At 53.2% G+C, this 12,274-nt stretch overlaps 1 protein-coding gene across 1 annotated transcript in view; it reads left to right on the top strand.

The window, feature by feature from the left end:
- SLC3A2 (solute carrier family 3 (amino acid transporter heavy chain), member 2) overlaps nt 1-11,561 on the top strand; it is a 12,803-nt gene extending 1,242 nt beyond the window's left edge. Inside the window, exons 2-10 of the mRNA XM_004683374.2 lie at nt 5,909-6,328; nt 6,705-6,878; nt 7,441-7,535; nt 9,248-9,316; nt 9,417-9,475; nt 9,629-9,800; nt 9,908-10,045; nt 10,892-10,978; nt 11,076-11,561. Coding sequence (XP_004683431.2) covers nt 5,909-6,328; nt 6,705-6,878; nt 7,441-7,535; nt 9,248-9,316; nt 9,417-9,475; nt 9,629-9,800; nt 9,908-10,045; nt 10,892-10,978; nt 11,076-11,438 — 1,577 coding nt within the window. The 3' untranslated portion in view covers nt 11,439-11,561. The remainder of the gene's footprint in view (nt 1-5,908; nt 6,329-6,704; nt 6,879-7,440; nt 7,536-9,247; nt 9,317-9,416; nt 9,476-9,628; nt 9,801-9,907; nt 10,046-10,891; nt 10,979-11,075) is intronic.
- Nucleotides 11,562-12,274: the final 713 nt, after the last annotated feature.

Here is a 12,274-nt window from a genome sequence, read left to right as displayed (position 1 = left end):
GAAGTACACTGCTGAGGGGAGCAGCGGGCGGGCCAGGAGAGGTCTGCCACGCCATGTGGTCGCCTCCGGGGCAGGCGGGGATCGAACTCATGTGGAAGTGGCCCTAGCTTCCCAGTGTAGTGCTTTAACCCGCTGCGCCACCAGGGAGGGCCAAAATGTTGTCATCTAACATAAAGATTTTAAGTGCCTTCTGTGGGCTCATCAAAATATACCTGTGGGCTAAAAGTGGCCCAGGACTGAGTTTGTGACCCTTTGTATAGTGACCTAGGAAAGGAAATTTCCTGTGGACATTTCCATTTTGGGAGCTAAAAAGGAATTGAATGGAATAAAGAAAAAAAGTCTTGGCAGTAGGAAGTCATGGGTGACCTTCTTTTAACATCGATTCCACTGATGCTTGAGCATCTGCTAGGCACAGGAGATTTAATAGGGACAAAGCAGAAGCCCTCCTTTGCTCCCTTGGAACTTATATTCTGTGGAGAGGCAAAACAAATAATATGTCAAGTGGTGTTGACTACAATGGTAGAATTAAATATATTTTAAAAGGCAGGGTCTAGTGAGAAAAGGAGAAAGGAAAAAAGAAGTGCCTCTTCATAGACACAGACAGGGCAGAGATGCATTCTATGATAGACATGAAACGGGGGAAGCGAAAAGGAAGGGACCTAATGGGAAGAAATACCATTTCACTAGACAGAGGGCTTCTCTGATAAGGGTGACTTGCTCTATTTGATCTCTTTCTTGCCGAAACTCTCCGAGGTCAGAAATTTGTGCATTTGATTATTTTACCTTCACCATGCACGAGACGCTATTCATCGATTGCCTGCAGATGCTGAGGCAAGACATTAAGTGAACTGCGCCTCTCCCAGAATGCACGCTACTCTCCGGCGTTTTGCTCACAGCGTAGCTCTGCCGCCTCCTGGCAGCGAGAGGCACTGCGCTCCTCGTGGAGGAGCTAGAACCTGCGAACGAACAGCGCTGGGTGTCTCTGGGAGCTGGGGAATGACGTTCACCTAGGAGGCAGAAATTCAATTTGAGAACAGATTTTCCGTAACTGTGGAGGGATGTGCCACTGGGAAGCTTTCCAGGAAAGCTTTCCCAGGAAAGGATTAGACTTAAAGGGAGTTGAAGATGAGAATTTTTTTTTTAAAGATTTATTTATTCATACAGAGCTGGGGTACAGGCCAGAGATGCTGGAGGGTGAGAGGATTCACCAGAGACAGTGTGGGGAGCAGAACAGGCAGATTGACGAAGTACACTGCTGAGGGGAGCAGCGGGCGGGTCAGGAGAGGTCTGCCACGCCATGTGGTCACCTCCGAGGCAGGCAGGGATCGAACTCATGTGGAGGTGGCTTAAGCTTCTTAGTGCAGTGCTTTAACCCGCTGCGCCACAAGGGAGGGCCCGAAGATGAGGAATTTTAAAGGAATAGCTTGTGGTCTGATGGGCATGTCACTTGTAAGTTCCTTTGGCTTTTGGCTCAAGATAAAGGACACTATCTGTTTTCACCATTTGGCGACTAATAAGCCCTCTACCTGAGGATACTTTATCAAGTGGATTCTTGCAACAGAGAGATTAAACAGATTTGATTCACCCATCCCACAAAACGGATAGTGCAGTATTGCTAAAGTGGAATTATGATCCCTTTTGGAGTAGATGTAAGTTCACATGTGGACTCTTGGCATTTCACTGTATGGGCGCTGCTTTCATCTCAGCTCCTTGACTCCCCAATGCTCGTTCCTAATTTCAGCCATTATCCACTTTTCAGATGGCTACACTCCTCAAGAGCGATTCCAGGCAGTGCCCGGATACTTTGTTTCTGGGTTCTTGGAAAAGCCTAGGCTTTGGCCGGGTTACAGTCTGCTGGACAGACAGCGGGCTGATGAGTTTCTAACTACCTCCCATGTTTGCTTGCTCTGTCTTTGCAAATCCTTTTTTTTTTTTTTACACTCTGGGGGGAAAAATAACGTCCTGTCTTTGGCTGAGATAATGTAATCCTCAGTTGTTGGGAAACATGTGAGATGTATTTTTGCGACGGTATGGAAAGGAATCTTCTTTGACACTTGACCCAGCTCGCTGCCTGAGTGTTCAGTTTTGAAGACTCAGGCCCTCACGTGAGTCTTGCTGGTCTCTGGAGTGTTGAACTGCTTTCTTTCTTTGCTTTGTCCCAGCCTGCTCTTGAAGACTAAATTCTTCCTGAGAGTCTCTAAGAAAACATCAATTACCTTGGCCAGCTGTACAGGAGATTTTTTTTTTCTTTTTAGTTAAAAATAAAAAGTCTTTCCTTAAGCAAATCACTGAACCAAAGCAGTTTTTCTTGAGCTTTCTTTGTGTCTACTTAAAATGGGTTATGGGATGTCCTTTTCATCTTGGGTAGATTAGACTGTATAAAAGGTATTGATTTTGGCTTGAAAACCTGTCTTCCCTTCCTAATGAAAGGGGTGGAAATGAAGCTTCTGAAATCTTTTATTTTAATTCAACTTTTTATTTGTTTCACTCAGAGATACTTAGTGATTCACCAACTCTTTCATGAATACATCTCACCAGCCACCTGGGGACATCATGGGCACATGGGTGCCCTTTCTTGCCTTCCTTTTTTTTTTTTTTAAAGATATTTTTATTTATGCATGCAAGAACCAGGGTATAAGTCAGAGGGTGAGAGGATCTACCAGAGACAGAGTGGGGAGCAGAACAGGCAGATCTACTGAAACACACTGCTGAGGGGAACAGTGGGGAGACATGGGAGGTCTGCTCACTATGTGGGTCACTCCCTGGCCAGGGATCAAACTCAAGCTGCAGTGGCTGTGGAGAGCTTCACAGTGCAGTGCTTTAACCCTTTGCGTCACCAGGAAGGGCCCCCTGTCTTCCTTGATGGTAACAACAAAAATCTTCTTGTATAGGAGCAAAAACAACTGAGTGTTATTTTTCTCCTTGACAAGTGAGATACCTTGTATTCTTATAGTAAATAGTGAGACTTATATTTATCAAGGTACAGGGTAGGATCAAAGGCTCTCCAGCTGCCTCTGCCATCTTTCTCTGCCCCCTCTTCTCCCGGATTTATTACTTTGTTTTATTGTGGTTGAAGAGTTTGTAAAAAAACAAAATTCACCAGGGCATGGCACCACAGGCACTTCCTGTCTTGCATGCCGCTCCCCTCAGCGGTATATTTCAGTAGCTCTACCTGTTCTGCTCCCTACTCTGTCTCTGGTGAAACCTCACACACACACCCCTTACCCCCCTGCACCTCAGTTCTTGTATGCGTATATCAATAAAAGTAAATTTTTAAGAAAAACCAAGATTCATCATTTTAGAGATCAAATTGAATGCAGAAAATGATTCACCAATTGGACAGCAGCCCTTCGAAGGGCTACAAGGGCCTACGGAGGGTGTTTATAGACAGAAGGAGAGGTCACAAAGTTTTAAACGAAGGAGCAGATTATTCAGGTAAAGCATCTTCCCTCAGGGGGAAACAGAGGGGTCTTATACAGATGACCTGGCTGTTGCTGGCTAAGAAACTCCAGATTGGTTCAGGATCACACTTTGGGGAGAGATTGAAACTGCAGTAGGTATTATTTCTGGTGCCCCGCCTCACCCCGTTTAGGGCCTGCTTTTTCTGTTTTTATTTTTTAAAGATTTACTTATGCATACAGAACTGGGGTATAGGCCAGAGGTGCAGGGGTGGTGAGAGGATTCACCAGTCAGAGTGGGGAGCAGAACAGGCAGATCGATGAAGCACACTGCTGAGGGGAGCAGCGGGCAAGACAGGAGAGGTCTGCTGCGCCCTCTGTGCCACCAGGGAGGGCCCTTTTTTTTTTTTTATAAGTACAATTCTTGACTGGCTTTCCTGCATAAAGAATTCCATCTTCTATGAAACAATGTTTAAATTCCTTTTCCTTTTTTTATCCCTTTATCTTCATATGCTGCTTCTTGTGGCTAGGAGGAAAGCACTCATTTTGATCCACATGGTTCCCACTCATTCACATGCCGCTTCAGAAGCCCCACCTCTGCCTCCTGGGGACAGGCAAGTCCATGCACCAAGTGCAAGCCCCTGAGTGCAAACAGATGCTCAGACCAGGAGATAAAATAAAAGGGATATGAGTTGTGGCAGAGGCTGGTGCTTGGGAAAAGCTGTCATTTGAACTAGGTCTTGAATGCATAGGCGCTTATGAGGCAGTGTGGCAGAACGGGAAATAGATGTGCGTACAAAGGTGCAGAAGCTTGACCAAACCTGATGGGTCTGAAGGCTGGTGTGGCTGAGGGGCATTTCATGAAGGCTTGGGGCTGATAGGGGGAGGTCTGCTGTGCCCCTGTGCTGCATGAGGGAGGAGAGGACGTTATCTCTCTGAAGCCCTGGGGCCGAGTGAGATACTATGCCCCTGGAGGTGTTAGATCTCTAGCAGTGCTTATGACTGCACAGTTCTCGACCTTGAGCTGGGACAGAGTCTGCTGAGCCTGTGGCTGGCACTTATCTGCCCTACCCAGGGCACCTTGGACTGCTTATCATCTCTGAGTCCTGCTCCGAAGGCCAGCCTCTACCCACTGGCTGCCTCTCTCTAGGAATTGGTTTGACTCTCCCTGGGTGGGGGTGGGGGTGGGCTTTGGGGTGCTGAAGGGGAAATGGTGGAGGATGGGCCTTTCACACCTATGGCTCTCTTTTGGCACCCTTTTCCACCTGCTATTTCATCAGATCTGGGCTTCTGCTTTCTTCCAAATACACAGCCACCCTGGCATCCAGCCCAGGTGAGAGAGGGAGAGAGAATTTGTTTCCTTTAGCTCCTCTCTGAAAATAACCCAGCTGGCACTGCTTAGGAACAAGAAGTTCCTGAAGGTGCTGGCACCTCCTGAGTTGATGTCCAGCAGATCCTGCTCTGAAGTCTGTCTCTCCCTCACTTACCCTTAATCTAGGGGCCTCCATGGAGAGAAGTTGAGTGGCATTCATGCCTCTGAAGTACTGGCTGCCCCCAAAGCATAAGTAGTGAAGTGAGCCTGTGGACAGGGAACCCTGGGGAGACTGGCATGATCTCAGGGCCAGGAGCAGCCTGGCAGTGGCATCTCCTGACATGTAGTAGGGGGAGAAGGTGGCTGGCACCGAGGCCCAGCCTGGGATTTTACTCACGTCCCTCTGGCTCTCCTGGTTTTAGGATTCCTAGTCGCTGGACATTGCAGCACCAGAATCTGGGGGTGAGGATAGGGGGAGCCTCTACTCACGTTCAGATTCATCCTACAACATGACATAAGACTGGGTTACAGTTAATTCAGTAAAGTTAATAAAGCGAAGGACTGTGGTGGGTGCTCAATAAATAGTTGCTGCATGATGAATTAACTGAACGCATTCAAGATGAGTCTAGAAGGACGAGTGGGAGCGTCACATCCCAGGGGCCTGAGAAGACCTGCCGGGTGGGGAAAAGGGCGGTGGTTGAGTCCCGGCTCCGAGAATCCAAGTGCGGGAAGACCCGGCGGGGGCCCGAGCCCTGGGCCTCAAGGGCAGCTGGAGGAGAGTGCCTGCGCGGGTCACCAGCTTCCAAGTGGCCTGAGGGGCCCTGGGTGCTGGACTGCCCTTTGTGCACACTTCCTGGCGACGGGGGAGGGGGCAGGGCGGGCCGACTAGGGACCCCGCCCGCCAGGGCTGGCTTGCCCCCCCATCCTACCTCCTCTAAGGAACCTGAGGGGCGGACAGGTTCGAGGTGAGGAGCTGGATCGCATCGGTCTGGGACAGATTCCGGTTGTACCCGCCTCCTTCTCCCGCGGCGCGGCGGGGGAGGGGGGGCGCACCCCGAGGTCCGCCTCAGGGGCGGGGCGGAGGGGCTGTCCCCTGGCGGCGCCAGCAGGTCGCGTCAGACGGGCATAGAGTTCTGGCCGGCGGGGGCGCGCGCGCGTCCGGCCACCTCCTGAGCGTGTCGAGTCGCCGGTTCCGCAGGCACCATGAGCCAGGACGCCGAGGGGGACTTGAAGGACGTGGAGCTGAACGAGATGGAGCCCGAGAAGCAGCCGATGAACGCGGCGTCGGGGGCGGCCGTGGCGGGCGGCGCCGAGAAGAACGGCCTGGTGATCAAGGTGGCGGATGACGACGAGGTGGCGGCCGCGGCCAAGTTCACGGGGCTGTCCAAAGAGGAGCTGTTGAAGGTGGCGGGCAGCCCTGGCTGGGTGCGCACGCGCTGGGCGCTGCTGTTGCTCTTCTGGCTCGGCTGGCTCGGCATGCTGGCCGGCGCCGTGGTCATCATCGTGCAGGCGCCGCGCTGCCGGGAGCTGCCGGCGCAGAGCTGGTGGCACAAGGGCGCCCTCTACCGCATCGGCGACCTCCGGGCCTTCCTGGGCGGCGAGGCCGGGAACCTGCAGGGTGAGCGCGGCGCACGCCCCCCTCCCCGCCCCGCCCCGCCAGCCCCGGCTTGGCTGGGCTCTCGCCGACCCTGTTCCCCGCCGTAATCAGGTGGTTCTCCCCGGCGGCAGCCGGCCCCCCCCCCCCCCTCCCCCCAGAGAGCCCTTCCTTCCTTCTTCAGAGAAAGCTACTCCCACTCCCTTTCACGAGGGCAGCTGACTCAGCATGGGGCCAGCCGCAGGGGCTTCGGAAGCAATGTGCTAGGTTCCTTGCTTCCGCTGTCCTTGAGTCCCCTGATGCTGTCCTTGAGTCCCCTGATACCGCCCGACCCCCATTTTGTCCAATGTGGGGGGGGGAAGGTCCCTCCGAGAGGGAATCCACTTCCACCCTATTTCAGGCCTGAAGGGGCGTCTCGATTACCTGAGCACGCTGAAGGTGAAGGGCATCGTGCTGGGCCCCATTCACGAGAACGAGGACGATAAACTGTCTGGGACCAACTTGAAGAAGATCGACCCCACTCTTGGTTCCAAGGAAGATTTTGACAATTTCCTGCAGTCGTCACAGAAAAAGAGTGGGTGTCTCTGAGTTGTCAAGCAAGCACCGGGAAGGGCGTCGGTTTCTGGTGGGAGGGCAGGCAGGATGGGAGTTTTTGTCTGGTTTATTCCTGTCCACCTTAAGTGTTGCTAGGGCAGGCGGGTCGTGCTAAGTGGGTTGTCAAGTAATTGAGATGTGCTACCTGACTGTGTTATCTTGAGTGGGTCATTTAATTTCAGGGCTTCAGTGCCTTGGTTTTAAAAATATAGGCTTTTACTAAGATGAACTCAGAAGAGTGGATCCTTTGGAGACCAAAAAATGCTTAATTTTCCTCTTATAGTTCAATAGAGAAACGTTTAAGATGGTTCACTTTGGGGGTGGGGAGCCCAGGGCCCCATTCCTCCCCTTAGACCACTAGGCTCTTGAGGCGTTTCCTTATTCACACCTGTTTCAGAGTGGAGGGTTTGGCCAGGGTTCACATCTGAAGCTTTTGTATCAAGTTATACATAGGAAATACTTTGCAAGCTTGTGTTTGTTGATTTCCTCCTCCCCTCATTCCAAGGTCTTTCTCAAGACTGCCTTTTCCTCCATTGTTCTAGGCATCCGGGTTGTTCTGGACCTCACTCCCAACTACAGGGGCCAGGCCATGTGGTTCAAACCTGAGGAGCAAAATGAAGTGACTGCCCAGATGAGGGTGAGTGTCCGTGCCCAGGGCAGGTGGGAGTCTGCCCGGTAACCTTGCCCACTCCAGGCATGCCGTTCCCCAGGCAGGAGGAGAGGCACCTATATTTGTGCCTTTCCTTACTGCTCACCTTTCATGTTTCCTTGATTGTGGGTTTGGAAGAGGAAGCCCCTCCTCTGTGGGAATCCTATCCTGTCTGGTTTCCCAGTTCTTGTTTAATGTATTTTGGCATGGAGCCCAGTTTGAGATTATAAGCATTGGGGTCTCCCTGTGTGTCTGCAGCTGGACTGTGCATTTTATTTAAGTTTTCTAACTCCCTGTATAACCTTACAAGGTGCCAGTCATTTCCCCTAATCTGTAAATGAGGAAACCGAGGTTTCGAGGGACTTACTTCATGTGGGATTTGCAGTCCCTTTAGTCTTATTTCTCTTAGCTGCCTTCCTAGAGGAACAGGCTCAGACTACTCAGCAGGCCAGGGGATGGCTTCAGATGTCACCCCAGTTCCTGTTGCCTGTACTGGCCACTTCAGGTGGGGTAGAACAGAAGCTGGCCAGGCTGTGACACTTGGCTTTCTTCCATGATGCTGAAGTAGAATCTGTTCCCCCAGCAGTGGCAGTACCCTTGGGGTGCCCCACTTCAGTTCTCGCTAGTTGCTGGGAGAATTTTTAAAATGGCTGATGAGGGATTGTTTTCTGATGGCCTGGCATAAGGGGTGGTCGCCCCAGATGGCAAAGGAGTCACGAGGGGAGCGCATGTGGAACAGGGAGGGCCAGGGTCTGCTGAGGGCAGTCAGGGAGGCTGGGCTAGTCCTTTTGATACTGGGGTCTGGAGATGTGGGTGGGCGCAGCGGGTGGGGTCTTGCGGACGGAGTCGCTGCCTCCGCAGGTGGTCCACACAAACTGAGGACATGACATTCCTTCTCCTCCGACGGCTTCCTTTGATGGGCTGAGGGAACTGAGGCCGGTGCTGGCTCTCACAGAGGGTCCTGCATGCGGGGCCCTGGTGTGTGTTGGGCTAGCTGGGTTTGGCCAGCTTGGATGTGCAATGAGGACTCGTGTGTGAGTGTTTGCAGAGACACAGAGAGGCAGAGGCCGGAAGACCAGGGCGGGGAGGGAGAGAAAGGCAGTGGGGCATGGTGCTTGTGCTTCTTGGCCCTAGCACACCAGACCTGCAGGCCCAGGCCTGTCCCGCTCCTCTTCTCGAGTCCTTGTGTAAACTGCCTGGGGCTATGCTTTGAAGCTCATTCTTAATATCCCAGGCCTTGTTCTGGCTAGTTTTTCCTGCTTACACCACCCCCAGGCTCCAGGAAGCCCAGACCTGGGGATCTGGACGAGCCTTTGGGGTCGTATCTCTGCTGTGGTCTTGGCACGCTTCCCTGCTTCTTAGAGACTGTCCCCTCATTTCAAAAATGTGCTTACACACATGTTACAGGAGGTAATCTTTATGAACACAGCTGTTCTCTTGGGCCTTTTCTGTAGGCGGCGGATGTTGAGACCTGTGGTTTGTCCTGGGGAGGAGTAGAGAGGTGAAATGCAGTGGCACTGAGGCAGCCACGGACAGGCGGGCATGGGCGGGGACCTCGCCGGGGGGGAGAGGAAGCCCCCTAAAGAGGACTGCGCTCCGCAGGTCATGAGCAAGTATGTGGTGGGCGGTTTTAGCATGATCTGAGCGTTTCTGATGGGTCTTGCTATCTTTTCTTTGCTCTTTTTCCCCTCTCCCTGTAGGATGCTCTGAATTTTTGGCTTCAGGCTGGCGTGGATGGCTTCCAGCTTCGGAACATGGAGAGTCTGATGGTACGTGCCCAGCCGTGTGAGTGGAGAGGCTGTACGAGGACAGGACTTGGCAGGACCTCATGGTGTCCTCGCTCCTTCACTCCGCTCTTTTCTCTTCTAGAATGGACCTTCGCTCTTGGCCGAGTGGCAGAACATCACCAAGAGCTTCAATGAAGATAGGTGGGTACCAGGCCCCTCCCCACCATACTGTATGAACCCCTCTGAGTCCTAGGCCCAAGCCAGGGACTTCTGCATTGTCCAAAAAGCCTTCTTTGCCGCCACCCTTCTTTCCTTGGTCTCTGCCTACTTTGACCCCTTCTTGGCTCTGTGCAGGCTCTTGATTGCAGGGACGGGCTCCGCCAACCTGAGTGTGATCCAGGAGCTGTCTCAATCCACTGGGCTGTTGACGAGCTCGTACCTGTCAGCCTTTGAGAACATGAGGAGTACCAGTTCCCTGATCATTCAGTATTTGGACGCCATTGGTGATGGCTGGTGCAGCTGGACTGTGAGTACCTAGGTGGGGGAAGGAAGGGTAGCTTTTGGGATGTAGGGTTTTAGGGAGAGGGGGGCAGAGGTGTACTTTGGGGCTTACCTGTGTGTGCGTTCCTGCAGGTTTCTCAGGAGGGACTCATGACTGCCACCGTGTCTTCTCCGCTCCTCCAACTCTACCACCTGCTGTTCTTTACCTTGCCGGGGACCCCAGTTTTCAACTATGGGGATGAGATTGGCCTGCAGGCAGCTACTGGACAGGTATGACTACTGCCCCCAGCACAATGTGGGGAGAGTGGTGGCAGGTACACACGGGTCTTGGGTGCAGCTGTCTTTGTCCACGGCTGTGTGGCCTGGGCAGGCTTTTTTCCCTCGAGTCCTGATCACCTCCCTTGATGCTGCATTTATGGTAGGGTTGTTAGGGTTACGTGAGGATGTGTTTTTTAAAGCAGTGACCAGTGCCTGGTAAGTGTGGCCGCCATAGCTCTCTGACTGAGGGGACAGAGGTGACTCTGTGCCCTCCAGGGACTTAGTCAAGTGAGGGCGCCTGCTGAGTAAGCAGAAACTTGCCCAGCAGCAAGTTGTAATGGGGACACCGTGAAGGTGCTTGCTCAGCTTTAGTCACAGGACTGAAGGGCAGCACCTGTGCCCATATCTGTCGAGCCAGCCATTCATGGGTTCCCTGAGGTTTTCATTCCTCTAGAAGCCCGGAAGAGACGTACACTCACAAAGGAGCTGGAGGGAGTGACACTGGACAATAAGCCTATAGATAGACCAGAGATCTCAGGGCCTGAGAAGGGCTGTCCCCAGGATAGCAGGGGCTTAGGGAATAGGGGCGTCTTACAGTGAGCCACCACAGAATGCTGGGGTGGGCTGAGCAGAGCCCGGAGGGTGGGGCGGAAGGGGCCTGGCCTGTGACTGTCTGGGAAATGAGCCCTCCAGGCTGGAGGGACCTGCGGTGGGGGCTGCCTTACTGCGGAAGTTAGGCTTGGGTGGTGCTGTGGGGGCTGTGCAACCTGGAGGCACGAGCGAAGGGTCAAGGAGAGCAAGCCCAGGCCTTGGCCAAATCCAGGGCCTTGATCAAGTCCAGTTTTCTCTGCTTTGCAGCCAAAGAAGGCCCCAGTCATGCCATGGGGTGAATCCAGTGATCCTAGCACGTCTGGCTCTGGAAGCACCAACCTGAGTTCTGTGACGGTGAGGCTACAGTGGGCAGGCCCTCCGCGGGGCCGTGGCTTTGGGAACCTGCTCCTGGGCCATGCTTCATTCTATCCTCTCTCTTCATCATTTGCAGGAACAGAGCAAAGACCCAGGCTCCCTCCTTTCCTTCTTCCGGAAGCTGAGTGATCAGCGGAGCAAGGAGCGCTCGCTGCTGCACGGGGAATTCCACCAGCTCTCCTTGGGGCCCAACATCTTCTCCTACATCCGCCAGTGGGACCAGAACACACGCTTCTTGGTCTTGCTCAACGTTGGGGATGTGGACCAGCGTACCAGCTTGAGTTCCGCTAACCTACCTGCAGGTATCAGCCTGCCAGCCGAGGTCACACTGGTGCTCAGCACAAATTCTGGCCGGAAGGAGAGCTCCTCTGTGGATCTGGAGAGCCTGACGCTGGCCCCTAATGAGGGGCTGCTGCTGCATTTCCCCTACCAGGCCTGACCCGGAAGCCCCTCTCTCTCCCCGGGCTTTAGGGTGCTGGGTTCTTCCTCTCCTTTTTTAATTTTTTATTATACATTAAAGATAAACCCTTCAAATGGGTTTTTTTTTTTTTTTGGCATTAAATAAAAGTAACCCCTGTCTCGTCTTCCTTCCACTCCTCTGTTGTAGGATGTCTCTTCCCTTCACCCCGCCATCACCTGCTCCAAGCCAGAGAGAAAGGGGCCTTCCCAGGTCCTAAAAGCAAGGCAGTGGCAGGGCTGGGCCCAGGGTCGTGCCCCCCCACCCCCCAGGCTGGGCAGGCATTCTTCTGGAGGGCTGGGGCTTGCTGGCTCTGTCCTTGTTTCCTGGGGCAGGGAGCATTGACCACTTGTTGGCCTGTTTTGTTTTTTAGGCTTGACCTTTCAGGGACAGAGAGTGGGAGGGGATAGCGTGCTTTCTACAGGTCCTTCTAGAGGATACATAGAGGTCATTTATTCAAGGAGAATTTACTGAACACTCAGCAAGTCCAGGAACTGTGCTAGGTCCTGGGGTGACAGGAGGGAGCAAAGTGCAAAATTCCCCTTTGTCTCCTTGGGGCTTATCATTCTAGTGAGGAGAGAGTAAAAGTCTCCAGAGGGGCGTGGTGAGGGTTCAAAGAGGAAAAAGTGAAGGAGGAAAGTTTCGGGACACCTGAGTTAGTCCTGACAGAGGGAGGGAGCCTGTCTTCCTGGAGGGGCAGGGTTTGTCCAGAGTCTGCCTGGCTAGGCGTGGGCCGGGCGGGTCACAGGGGTCACATGGCAGGCTGCGCCCCGTGAGGGTAGTGAGGGTATACCGGGAGGGTGCAGCACGCATGAGAC

This window comes from Condylura cristata, unplaced genomic scaffold, assembly GCF_000260355.1.
Source record: "Condylura cristata isolate star-nosed mole 26May11 unplaced genomic scaffold, ConCri1.0 scaffold00015, whole genome shotgun sequence".
NCBI lineage: Eukaryota > Metazoa > Chordata > Mammalia > Eulipotyphla > Talpidae > Condylura > Condylura cristata.
Note: the sequence above shows the minus strand (reverse complement) of the source record. Positions and strands in the feature narration are given on the sequence as shown.